Here is a 12,954-nt window from a genome sequence, read left to right as displayed (position 1 = left end):
TCGATGTCGATCACTGCTTTGGCATTTCCGGTCCGGAGGCTGTTTTTGTTTTTGTTGTTGCTGTTGCTTATGTTGTGGGGATACTCCTTGAAAGAACACTGAAATACATGGAGAAAGATGTGAAAGAAATTGTGGCAAGACAGTGGCTCTACAAATTGAATGACTTTGATTTGGGAGGCTTGTGTCTTATCAAATTTAATGTTTCACTCTGTCCGTGCGTGCTATCTTGCTTCTTTTGACGTTCATTCACCGGCCTACGATCTACGATGATGAATCCCGAGCAGTGTTTCAAGGAGGGTTACTTGCTGTTCCTAACACAAGGAATGTTGAAGGTGCGTACTGCTAGATAGTGTGGAAATTAGGATAGGGTGGCTTTGGGGAAAAGTTGGATTTCGTCTGAAGTGGTGAGAGTTATCCTGGTGACGCATGTACTGGCTGTATCTCCTCGTCTGGGCGGAGAGGTTAGGGTTTCGCCCAGTCAACAGGTTGCTTTGTGTTGTGATGTGAATTTGTTGTGCGTCTTTCCCGACCATTGCTTTCCTCTTCATTTTGTCTAATTTTGAATTGTATGGTTCCAGAAATCATGGAACCGCACGTACTGCCAGCTTTTCAAGGCTAGCAAACATGGCATTGAGCGCCTTGAAGTGTTTGAGAACAAAGATGATAAATTGAAGAACTCTGTTATGAAAATCATTACTCTAGAAAATTGTGTCAAGATAACACAAGATGTGCAGAAAAGTAATCTATTTGTATGTTCTGTAAGTACTTTTTGGTTATTTTTACCCTCTGAATTTTTTGTATCTTGTCACTGTAAACATATAGTAAATAATGTTTTTTTTTTTTAAATTTTTAGGTATACACAAAAGGTCCCATTCATCACTTTGCATCTTATAATGAAGCTGACATGTTAGATTGGATATCAGCTATGCAGGCTGTTGCATTTAAGGATGACTTCTCTCGCCAGACCATTGAAGAGGACAACGATTTGTACTGCCCTTCAGGAGATGGTAGTTATTTAGCAAATACATGAAGATTCATTAATTACAAGATAATCAAAGCAACCTTGAACCTTATTTGCTGAATGTCTCTTTGTGCTTTCCCTTGCAGGGGTTTTCTCTGTAAAACTAGTGCCTTCTGATGCATCAGCAAACTGTGGTTTGGAGCCAGGTCCATATACACTTGTTGTAACTCCAACTGCTCTTCAACTGAGAGAGCACAATTCCAACCAGCTTCTGTTTACATGGCCCTACCGGTTTATAAGACGTTATGGAACTCGCACAGGAAAATTTACGTTTGAAGCTGGGCGGAAGTGTGATTCAGGAGAGGTATTTACCTCTGAAAATACTTTGTAAGTCACCAGTATTTATTTCAAAGTTATGCTTATTGTTTTTCGTTGTCTTCAGGGTGAATTCCAGCTTGAGCATTCAAACCAACAGGAGATTTTTAGATGCATGTCTTCTAAAATGAATAATATGAGACAACTTTTACCAGCCCTGTCTTCACCACCCCTATCTTCAAACAAAGACTTTGAAGTATGTGTTTTTCCACTTATTTAGGACTGCAAGCTGGCAAAACAACATTTATTGAAACAATCTGTTTTCTTTTTGCCCTAGAATGCTTGGAACATGCTCCCTCGTTCCCGCAGTCCATTATTGCCATCACCAACTAGCGCAACATCTGCCATCTGTGATTTAGAATTCAACTGTACCTCAAGTTCTCAGCCCTCCGTCCAATCATCGCTGCCTTGGCAGCTTCCACCTTTGCACCCTAAACCAATTACTAAACCGTTGTGTTTAGCCAAGCCTGTACCTCCTGCCAAACCTTCAAAGCCTGCCAAGCCCCCTCGGAAAAGCTTAGAATCAACTCACAATAGAGAACAGGTGAGCTTTGTACTGATCTAGATTGCATTAAGGCTAAGTGAAGTTTTCTTTTGTGTTTTGGTGTTTTCTAAACTTTTTCCATGTGACCTTTTGTTTTCTTTTGCAGGGTTTTACTTCAGGTTCTTTGTCCCTTCCAACAACTCCAACGGATGACTATGACAGTGTTGTTGTGCGCAAGGAAGCCTGGCGCACTCTAGGTATGGAGGAAATGCTCCATACAGAACGTAGAACGGCTGGTACTGAAAATGGTGATGACTATGAAGACATAGATGCCCCCCGTGATGACGGGAATGCACCATCAACTATGTCTCTGCCGGAACAGCAAAGTTGCCCAGCAATATGGGCTGCTCGGGACTTGAGGGCAGGCGTTGACCCTACTGATAACTATGATAAGCTTGAGCACTTTGGCTCTTCATCTAGGCTCAGCACTCGGCCATCAGGTTATCAGCAATTTGGAAAGCTGCAATCTGCTGCAAGTATGTCGAGATTGGAACATGGATCCTTAAGTACTAAGTTGTTATCAGTAGAGGATATTTCTACTGAGCCTATTGAATTATGTAGACGAGCAGATGACACTCATAATGGTTATGGTATGGTTCGTAAGAAATCATTGCCCACAGAGACTGTCAGTGCCCCATTTACTTTAAACCTGGCTGGACCCAATCATCAACTTTGTAATGAGCAGGAATATGCCATTGTTCTAAAACAAAAATGGGTTTAGTCAGTATGTATCATTCATCATTGTTGTCTGTGATTGTAGAATAGACTGCCTGCTTTGGCTCAAATAGTGATTTATATAAATATGAAACTATACGAATATATTTTCAAAGTTCATGACAGGGGATGCTCATGCTCCCACCCAATGACTGTATTCTCACATATCAGAAATGTCTTACTGTGTCTTGTATTCATTGAAAATTGTGAAATGGGGTAGCAGTGTTGCCTCTACATGCATTACAACCGACTTATCTCTGTCTTTGAAGTGATTAGACTGACAAAATGTTAAATTGAACTTCTAAACAAATTGAGAAGATACATGGTGTGGTGTGAAGTCAGGGTAGGGAGGGATCATGTGTTTGTCTTGATCCAACCTGAGGCGACACTGCTGCTATTTTGTTCAAATGCATGAGACTTATCCCAGTATACTATTTTGCCCCTACATGTGGCATTTTAATTGTAAACTTGATTTCATGTCAAGTGTTTCTCTTAAAAGACATTTAAAGTGTTCTGAATCTGATGTTTCACTTAATGCATCACTTCAACCTAGTAGTGATGCCTTGGTACTCTGTGATATTGATACATTTTCCACCCAGTATAGTGCGCCATATATAGTTGTAAACTCCTTTATTGTGAAAAACAATTTTTACATTCCTTAGTAGATTATATTTTAGTCTTACAATATGGTATGTATCTGCTTAGTACATTATATTTTACTTTTAATTTTTCTATGGATTTAAGAAATTAAATTTTTTTAATTCCTTATATGGAAGATCTGTATATACCTTGTATATCTGTGAGTTCCCTTAGAACCTCGTCTGCTACTGTCAACTCAAAAATAGGAAATCTCAACTCCACCCTTGATATTCAGCTCTTGGATGGTGGTTTGTGTAACATGATACCTTGTGTGCCATCAAATTTCTTACTTAAAATGTGGCTTAAATATTGTGTTGTTTGCTCTAAAAGAATATGCTGTCCTCTTACTTTTTCATCAAGACTTGCGAGGAAGAAAGGTCTCCAAGGGAACCAACTTGAGAACATTTTTAACAGTGCCATTCAAGAACTAAGTTTTTGTTTTGTTCCAAATACGAGTGATGAATGCTGTGCAAATTCACAAGTGATGACAGCATAATTTTGTGTTTCATGTCCCATGCAATGAGGATTTTGTTTTCTGTACAGCTCATTTTGTAAACTGGAAATATAATCATGTTTTATTGTTAGTTGTTAACTGCAAAGTATGTTGTGTATGCTATGTTTTTAGTACTAGATCTATTTGAAGTATTTGATAAGTCTCAGGTCCTTCTGTATATTGCGCTTAATGGAAGCTGGAGCTCTAAAGGCTGCTGGTCTGAAGGTCAAAGCGAACACTGATTATTTTCAGTTGCTAGCATTCTGAATGCTCTTTGGCATAATTGGACCTGTAAAACTAAGTACTATCCTATGCTTTGGACTTGAAAACATTGTGATGAAAGAACAGGCCTTGACTTACTGCCTTGCCAGTTGTCTCTAGTGTAGGAATAATTAGCAAGTGTTACAATGATGTTCTGAAATTAAAGCCAACCTTAAAGACTTTACTTTGATCTCTTTAATTTTGATTATACTGTCTACATACATAAACCTCACCAATAGGATATTGTGAAGCAAGTCCATGGATGCTATGCACACACATACACTGCAAATTGATTTATTACAAGAGGGCATTTGTCAAGAATGGAAATTACACTAAGATAGCAAATTTAACAAAGCTAAAATAATCGATGTCCCAAGGTAAAAGAAAATCTAAAATAATAAACAGACAATACACTTTTTTGAAAACTCATAAAATTAATATGATGGTTACACACTTACAGGGCCCAACAAATGAAATTTGTCCCATATGTACAGTTCTTAACAGTCAATAGGGATGAAATATAAGACATGTACAAACTTAATTTACAAAATGTCACATCTTCTGTCATATTTACAAATGCTTATTTCAGAAACATGTACAAAACCATTAACAAAAAAAAAAGAAAAGAAATACATTCACTAAAAATCTAGCCATGTGTTTGGTCATCCTCCACAAAGTCATAGGCCTCTTCTCTAGTAACACATTCCACGTGAGAAACCTAAAATTAATTAGAAAAAAATTAATAGAACAGTTAAAACAGAACACTATCCTTTTCATTTAGAATGAAACGTAAGTACCTTGTTCCTGAACTTGACTCCGTAGAACTTGTTGGCATGTTCCAGAAGTTCAGGTCTGAAAGTGGTTGTGATGAACTGAGCCTGTCCAGCCATGGCGTGAATCATATCAGCGACAGCTTTCCGATGTTGGGCATCAAGAGCCTTGGAAAAAAAAAACATGGTTACTGAAGCCATTTCAACAAACTCAGACACACTGTAGATGTTAGAAAGCACGGGATACCATACCTGATCAATTTCATCAAAAAGATAGAATGGGGCTGGGTCACATTTTTGGATAGCAAAAATTAATGCGAGGGCAACAAGTGATTTTTGACCTCCTGAAAGTTGATTCATCTCTCGCATTTCACCATGGTTCTTTCCTACAAATGAAACTCTGATTTGAACTCCTGTGAATTGCTCAGAGTCAGTTTCCTGAAACACAAATAGTAACAATAATAGTTATAGTAGTCCTCGATTGACCAAACCATAGTCAAAAAACATTTCAACTCCCTCACCACACGAGGATTTCCTCCCTCTTCACCATCAGCCGTTCTCATGATGAGTTTAGCTTCGCCCTCAGGTACAAGTTTTTTGAAAACATCGCTAAAATACTTGGTTACTTGTTTAAAAGTAAACTGAATAGCTTCAAATTTGCGTTGTTCAAGAACATTCATCAACTCCTTAATTTTTTCATCACTGCAACAAATTTCACAGAAAACCACCATTGTATTTATTATAATAACTTCATAGGTTCATTATAAAAATTTTATTGATTCATACCCTCGATCCAGTTCTTCTTTTCGTTTGACCAACTTCTCCTTCTGGTCAGAAAAGCTCATAAATTGATCAAGAGCCTTTTTGTTTACATGGCTGTACTTCTTTAAATGCGTGTTAGCTTTCTCCATTTCTTTAAACAGCTGAAAAATAATTAAAGAGATTGGTAAATTTTACATTCTTAAAGAGAGGGATTTAGAGGAGTGCTCCCGTACTTGAACAGCAGACTAATTTATATTTTTACTCACAGCTTTCTGGCTGAGATTCATATATTTATTTATCATTTCAGGCTGAGGCAAACTGCCAAGGTCTGATATTTTCTTGGTACACTCCTCAACCTTAGCCATCAAAGTATTATGTCGAGAAGTCATTTTCTCCAGGTCTTTGGCGTCCTCCTCCATCTTTTCTTGGAGCTCTTTTTCTTTCATTCTCCACTTTTCAAGTTCAACTTTTTCAGCTCTTTCCTGTAAAATTCAAGTGCATGAAGAAATCTGACAAAATACCCTGAATATCAAATTATTTGCAGCAAATTTACCTTTTTGGTTGCAGCCTGAACCTTCTTTTCCATTTCCTTGTGAGACTCCATAACATCTTCAATCTTTTTGTTGATTGATGCCAGATCAGAGCTGTTTTGGTCAAGATGACGTTTTCTATCCTCAACTGAAATTTCCTGGAGGGCTTGTACCAGCTCATCCCTTCGCCTGATCAAATTGTTTGTCAGTAGATTATCCAATTTATTTTTCTCAGCCTCAAGCTTCATACGCTTACTAAAGGCCTCTTTGTTCAGCTGAGTGAGACGGCGAATTTCATCATTGAGCATGTCCACTTGACGCTGGTCTTGAACTGATAACTGGGCCATAAGATCCTGGTTCAGTTCAGATTGCAAGCCCTCTTTGGTAGTTTGCATAGCCTCCAAGTTAGACTTGCACTGTGCAAGGGAGCGTTCTTTAGATGTTTTGTATCTATCAATACTTCCAACTTCTTCCCTCATCAGACGAATTTCAGCTTTAATTTGATCATATGTATCCTTGGCTTTACTGTTTTTGGTCTCAGTGCGCTGCATATCAGACACTACCTTGTTGATCTCAGCCTCTTCTTTTCGGAGATCTTCTCTGACAGCTTGCAGTTCTTTATCTTGGTCACTAATCTGAACCATCAATTCACTACGAGTTTTCTGAATCTCAAGACGAGACCGTGACGTGTTGAAGTAACCTCCAGTGAGAGACCCTTTAGAAGACACTTGATCTCCTTCAAGAGTCACACAGTCAAGGCCAGTAGTCTTAGCAAGATTGGTAGCAACTTCAAGATTTCTGCAAATCAAAGTCTTACCAAAGACATATCTCAGGGCTTTGTCATAATCTGGTTTATAGTTTAGTTTTGAAACCATGGCAATTGCATCCTGAGTTTTGGGGTAGTTTTGCTCTTTAACATGCAAACGATTCAATGGCATGAAGGTGACTTCGCCGGGGAGCTTTTGTTTGTTCATTTCTTTCAGAATCTGTGTTCCCACTTTGTCTGAATCAACAATATGATGGAACAATCGATTTCCAGCAGTTACTTCAACAGCTGTATAAATGCTTTTCTCACAATCAAAATTTTCGATGACCGGGCCATAATATGAGTCGGCAACTTCAGCAAATTGGCCTCCTCTTTGTTTGAAAGTGTCGAGAACTTTCCGAACACTGTCTCGTCCATTCAGAATAGGTTTACCTGCCATAGAGCGCAGTTGTTGGTCAGCTTTGGCTAAATCTTCCTTTAAAGAAGATTGGTTTTGCTGACTTTGGTTCTCTTTCTTCCACAGTTCGTTTCTTCTACTTTGATGCTGATCTTTGTTCTTCTTATCCTCATAATATTTTTTGTTGTACTCATCAATGCTCAATCGTAACTGTTCCATTTGCTTTGTTTGATCATCAATCTTCTTAATGAGTTGCGCATGTTTTTCTGTATCCTTTTTAAGGTCATCTGTTAGCTTCTTCTCATGGTCCATCTTGTCCTTAATCTGCTTGGACAGGGATCTGGCAGAAACATGAAAAACTTTGTGTGAGATGGTGACATTTTTGATACAAGCCTTGTGTTAATTCATAAACATAAAAGAGAAAATAAGAAACAAAGAAAAAGTTGAACCACTCACTTTAACTCCTTTTGAATCCATAAGTCACGCTCTTCTTTCGACGTGAACTGACTTCCTCTGCCCTGCTTAGCATACAGTTCTTTTCTCTTTTGTTCCTTAAGTGCCAAGCTAATGAGAAACAAAAAACATTAAGGTTATCGTGGATTTATTTAGGAAAAGAATAAAGGACAAAAGGAAAGCTTACTCTCTGGTAAATTCCTCTTCTTTTTTCTTTTCTTCTTCATATTGTGGTTTCAATCTTTCAAGTTCAAGCTCTTTCTGTTCAATTGTCTTCTTTAATTTATCCAATTCTTTCTCGGCTCGTTCCTGTGCAGACAAGGAGTAATCTTTGTGAGTACTGCAATAAATCTACACAGGTCAAACAATTATCCTGACACCAACCCGAGAGTCCTTGTTGCCACTAACTTCCTCCTTAAGATCAGAGATAGTCAAGTTGAGCTTGGCTTGCTCTTTCAGAAGCAACTGATGCTCTGCACTAAGAGTATCACGCTCTTCTTTGGCAGCCTGTACTTCCTTTTTCACTTCCTTCATCTTTCTATTGGCTACCCTAGCACCCTCCTGTGCCTTCTGCAAATCTGAGGTAAACTTTTTCTGCTCTTCACCGGAGTTTTTTCGGGCTTGCTCCATCTAAACAAAACATAACAGAATATTCAAGAAAGAAATTGAGTTTACTTAATATATATTTCTTCATGAATCATATATACCTCATCAAGTTTTTTCCGGGTATCTTTTAACTCTCGATCATGAATACAGTACTCCAGGGACCGTCTCATTTTATCCCATTTTTGGTACTCCTTCAACTCTTCTTTCTCTTCTTCAAGAGTCTTCAGTCTCTCTTCAATTGTGTGAAGAAATTCTTTGATCTTATCAATCTTTCCTTCCGTTTCTACAAAAAATGCATATTTTAAGAAATTTGTCAGATTTAATAAGAGCAGAACGTGCATTATATCAAGACATACCTTTTAAAATAGCTTTGGATTCCTCCTTCCTTTCATCATAGACCCTAGTTCCAGCTACTTCTCTCAGCAACTTTAACCGTTGAGAATCAGGAGCTGTAGCCATTTGATTGATCTAACAGGCAATAAAAGAGATTGAAATTAGTGTAACAGAAAATTGAAACTTTAGTTCCAGTAACCAGAACAGATTGTACCTTTCCCTGCTTCACAATATAATAAGGATTAGAGCGTGAAAAACCGGCAGACTCCAAGAGGTTCATCACATCGGATCTTGGTACCATCTTTTTGTTAAGGAAATATTGATCTTTTTTCGCACCAATAACTCTTCTAAGATAAACTTCTTCTTTATCAATCTAAATGATGAAAGAAACAATTTTTTAAAGACTAACTCATTACCTGAGTGATTTTTTAGAATAGCATTACACAGGGGAAAATTAAAGACATACTGGCAACCGTCCATCCGTGTTGTCAAAAATTATTTCCACATATGCAGTGATCACCCTTGGTCCAGTACCCTCATGTAGAAGAGCTTGGCGCTGCTCTGGCCTGAGGTGGGAAAACTCATCACTGAGCACAAACTGTATAGCTAAAAATAAAAAGTAGAAAATGTAACAAAATCAAAACATGTGGCAACAGTCTTATCATTTATGTGATTTGCAATATTTTACTAACCATAGAAGAAGTTGCTTTTGCCTGATCCATTTCTTCCAACTGAAATGAACATAAAAGAACAATGTAAAGTGAAAATCTTTGCCAAGAATTAAGACATGAAAATCAATATTATCAGGATTTATGAAAACAGGAGCAAATAAAAACCTGGTGATGTGAGAAAAAATTGTAACACGAACGTTCTTTTGATAAAACTTACCAACTACATTGTGTTTGGGATCGAAGGGTTCCACCACAGTTTGCTCTCTGTAGGACTTAAAGCCTTGAATAATGACCTACAAACAAAATTGCTCATATGAATAAAATGAATATGCATGATTTGGACATTGAGAACTCAGAGAGATTAAAGAGATCAGAGAGAAGTGTATAGGTTAGAGGGCCGGATTTCAGGGTGAGAAAAATACGGGAATGACACCTCGTATTGGAAATATCATGAAAATGAAAGAGCTTATATCAGAGTTAAGTCATTTCCTGAATAAAATATTAACTTGAGGGCCAGGTTGCAAGTTAAATTCACATTTATTGGAACGAATGGAGACGAAAACAAACACTTCTGTCATTCCAATCACCTGTCCGCGGTAAGCGGAAGCAATTCATTGGTGGATTACCTGTTTAATGAACATGATCACAGAATAATATCAATGGCGGTTTTGTGGCGAATTTCATAACAGTCTGCGTCGAGAATTTTCGTTCAACTTTGAAACACCGACACTTTGGTTGAACAACTGCCGCAACTGCCGTTGTTTGTGTACGAGAAGTCGCTCGACTACGCCATCCAAAAACCAAATGGCGGCATTTTCGGACCCGCCAAATTGCGTTATTCTAGAAGTCTTTTTAGCTTCCCCGCATTTCTCTTGGACTCCTCTTAATTTTTACATTTTATCTAATAGTTATAAATTGATTTCTGGGAGCTTTCCACAAACCTAAAGCACACATTTAGAATGCGTTTTTGACTGGTGTAGTAGTTCGGATCCGGAAACTGCCATAGTTCAAAGGGTGGGACAGGACAGGACAGGGTATGTATGTGTTCTGAGGCTGTTTGCCGTATGTACAGCTCCGGTTTGCGACAGTTCTCAAGAGGGGCTTTAGTTGGATGTTTGATTTTAATAAATCACTTTTTAATTGACACAACATAGATTTATCACAACAATAACATTAAAAAAATAAAAACAACTTCCAATAGAGAATATCACAATCCAAACCGGTAATAGATTTTATTCAGTCTTGCATGCATTTGGGTGTCCTGCAATTAAAGACATCTCATTAAGTCAGTAAGAGCCTAGCGCAGCCCACAGCATCAGATTATAAATAATTCAATATAAGCAAGTATGCATACCTTAATCCACACATAGTTCATAATTTCATTAACTTTAATTCTCTCTGTAGGCTCAAGAAGCAACATCATGTCCACCAGATTTTTTGCAAAAACAGAAATTTTACGCCATGTGTCGGGGGGCATGACATATAGGCTTCTCATTATGTGTTTTTCGATCAAATGGGAGGCGACGGAAAATGGTTCTGATCCACACAAGCTGTGAAGGGCAAATCACAACAAAAAGATTAAAACAAAACAATGCCTCATCATATACATATTTTCATTTTCCGAAATTAAGGATAATAGACATCCCAGCCTGCATGAGTAGACATTACCATGTGTAGAGAAGCACTCCCATACTCCAGACATCAACTTGCCCTGTGTATGGGCCAGCACCACTCAGGATTTCGGGCGCAGCGTACATTTTCGTCCCACACATAGTTTTCATGACTGTGCTAGGTGTTAAAATTTTGGTCAACCCAAAGTCAGTCAATTTGATGATGGTGTCTGTCTCTGACGATGCAAGTAGCACATTAGCAGGCTGGTGGAAGGAAGACAATGATTATAATGAATACCAACTTGAAGTTGAAGCACTTGAAATTATTTAAAATCATTTTTGAGCATGATCTTACTTTGATATCGCGATGAATGATTCCTTTACTATGTAAATACTGTACAGCTTTGCAAATTTGAAAAAAATACAGCTTTGCAGTCTTTTCTTCTAGAGCTTGTTTCTCATTCAACCTCTTTGAAAGGTCGTGCCCCTCCATAAATTCAAGAAAAATAAAATGGTCATTTTTATATTCTTTAACATCTACTAGTTGAATCAAGTGAGGCTGAAACAAAGGCAAAAAGATTTTAAACTCTGCAACAAAGCAATTCCTTTCGGAAGATGTCCCAAAAACCTTACATTGTTTACTGATCTCAGAACATTTAATTCATTTATTAATTTTGAATGCCTCTTTGCATCATCATTTGTTAAACCACTTTTAAGGATGGTCTTCATGGCTAGTGGATGACAAGAATCCTGTGAGTAAAACAATAAAACAAACATGCACATTAATAAAACTTGAATAACAAAAACAAAACAAAAAACAGATTGCGAGGTGAGTTTATGATCATTGCAAACCTTATCGAAAGCTAGAAACACTTCTCCAAATGCCCCAGCTCCTAATCGATAAGATATCTGGTAGGCTCTGGATACAATGGCAGGAACGTTGATATCACAAATGGGATTACAGGAGTCGATGAACACATAGGCTGAAAACACAAATTGATAAACACCGCTATGAAATTTAGCACATTGAAAACTAAATCAAACTGATACATGTACAATTTTACCTTCTCGATGGCCTGTTGTACGTTGAGGAAAACTTATTATATCATTAGTTTTAAGTGGTTTGGCAAGTATGGACCCCTGTATCGGCCGACCATTGAGTAGTAGCCCTTTTGGAGTACTATTGTCGTGAAGTCGACATACAGTTTTCAGCCAGTTACCTTTTGTTTTTTCAGATTTCCGTGTGATTTGAAAAGATACATTTTCTGACAGAGAACCTTTAACATCGTTCGAGAACGGACAAGTTCCCCCCATACCTATGGTCACGTCGTTCTCTGCGAGATCTGAATAAAATAATGACAAAGTCTTACTAGTTTTTAAAAATGTTTACAGGAATGAATGGAAACTGAACATAACCTACCAATAGGTCTGAGACTTCTGGTCACAGGATACAATTTCCCCCAAAACTGGGGAGCCGTACTTTGTTGGGTGGAAAAAAAAGAGCTGTCACAAATTGAGGTGTCGACAGGTTGCGTTGCAACTAAATCTTCACTCTCCATTGTCACTATTTGACTTACAACTACTGAATGTCACACTTTCGGAAAGGTGTTGTCAAACTCAAAATGTAGCGCCGACTCTTTCCTGTTGTGACGAGCTAGCCAACTGTTTCATTTATCTTGTCAGACTCGTGGTCGACTAACTGGACGTAAGAATGGTTTAATCTCGTAACTTGACTAAGATTTCTGAACAATATCTATTTTGTAGCTTGTTCCATCTCACCGCAAGCCTTTCTCTTCTCTTGATTGTTTCGACTGCGCAGATTACTGTTGGCTAATCTGATGCCCGCTCTTCCCGCGGGGATTACAAATGAGCAGAGGCGAAGAAGGTATAGGACGAGAATCCACGTTTCACATACGTAGAACTGTAAGTGTCGCTAGAAAAGGAACGTCTTCGTTGTATTTATTGAATCTCCAGAAGTGCGTACGCAACTTGCTTAATAATAAAGACGGTGCCTTTCGAAAGTTCACTGAGAAAACCTTACAAACTATTTTGGGCCTTACAAAGAAAAT

General features: G+C 38.0%; 3 protein-coding genes across 3 annotated transcripts; 1 reads left to right on the top strand and 2 right to left on the bottom strand.

Moving 5' to 3' along the window:
- The first annotated feature begins 60 nt into the window (after positions 1-60).
- LOC117646759 (docking protein 3) lies at positions 61-4,171 on the top strand. Its single transcript, XM_034387928.1, has 7 exons — positions 61-332; positions 579-758; positions 854-1,007; positions 1,108-1,325; positions 1,404-1,532; positions 1,614-1,880; positions 1,987-4,171. Exons 1-7 carry the CDS (start codon positions 267-269, stop codon positions 2,599-2,601), a joined length of 1,629 nt encoding a protein of 542 aa, XP_034243819.1. The 5' UTR covers positions 61-266; the 3' UTR covers positions 2,602-4,171.
- Positions 4,160-9,916, bottom strand: LOC117646753 (structural maintenance of chromosomes protein 3). The gene is made up of 17 exons (XM_034387918.1): positions 9,902-9,916; positions 9,493-9,568; positions 9,297-9,335; positions 9,071-9,210; positions 8,819-8,977; positions 8,628-8,739; positions 8,373-8,554; positions 8,050-8,295; positions 7,853-7,974; positions 7,669-7,776; positions 6,073-7,552; positions 5,786-6,001; positions 5,544-5,680; positions 5,279-5,459; positions 5,010-5,195; positions 4,785-4,925; positions 4,160-4,705 (listed from the first exon to the last, which is right to left on the bottom strand). Exons 1-17 carry the CDS (start codon positions 9,914-9,916, stop codon positions 4,634-4,636), a joined length of 3,612 nt encoding a protein of 1,203 aa, XP_034243809.1. The 3' UTR covers positions 4,160-4,633.
- Positions 9,917-10,377: 461 nt separating this feature from the next.
- Positions 10,378-12,546, bottom strand: LOC117646761 (myosin light chain kinase A-like). Its single transcript, XM_034387930.1, has 8 exons — positions 12,306-12,546; positions 11,950-12,228; positions 11,738-11,868; positions 11,519-11,635; positions 11,241-11,444; positions 10,944-11,149; positions 10,630-10,825; positions 10,378-10,536 (listed from the first exon to the last, which is right to left on the bottom strand). The coding sequence occupies exons 1-8, from the start codon at positions 12,442-12,444 to the stop codon at positions 10,483-10,485; spliced, it is 1,326 nt and encodes a 441-aa protein (XP_034243821.1). The 5' UTR covers positions 12,445-12,546; the 3' UTR covers positions 10,378-10,482.
- Between the last annotated feature and the right edge of the window lie 408 nt (positions 12,547-12,954).

Source organism: Thrips palmi, unplaced genomic scaffold (genome assembly GCF_012932325.1).
Source record: "Thrips palmi isolate BJ-2018 unplaced genomic scaffold, TpBJ-2018v1 HiC_scaffold_2, whole genome shotgun sequence".
Taxonomy (NCBI): Eukaryota; Metazoa; Arthropoda; class Insecta; order Thysanoptera; family Thripidae; genus Thrips; species Thrips palmi.
This window is presented reverse-complemented; position numbering and strand designations above follow the sequence as displayed.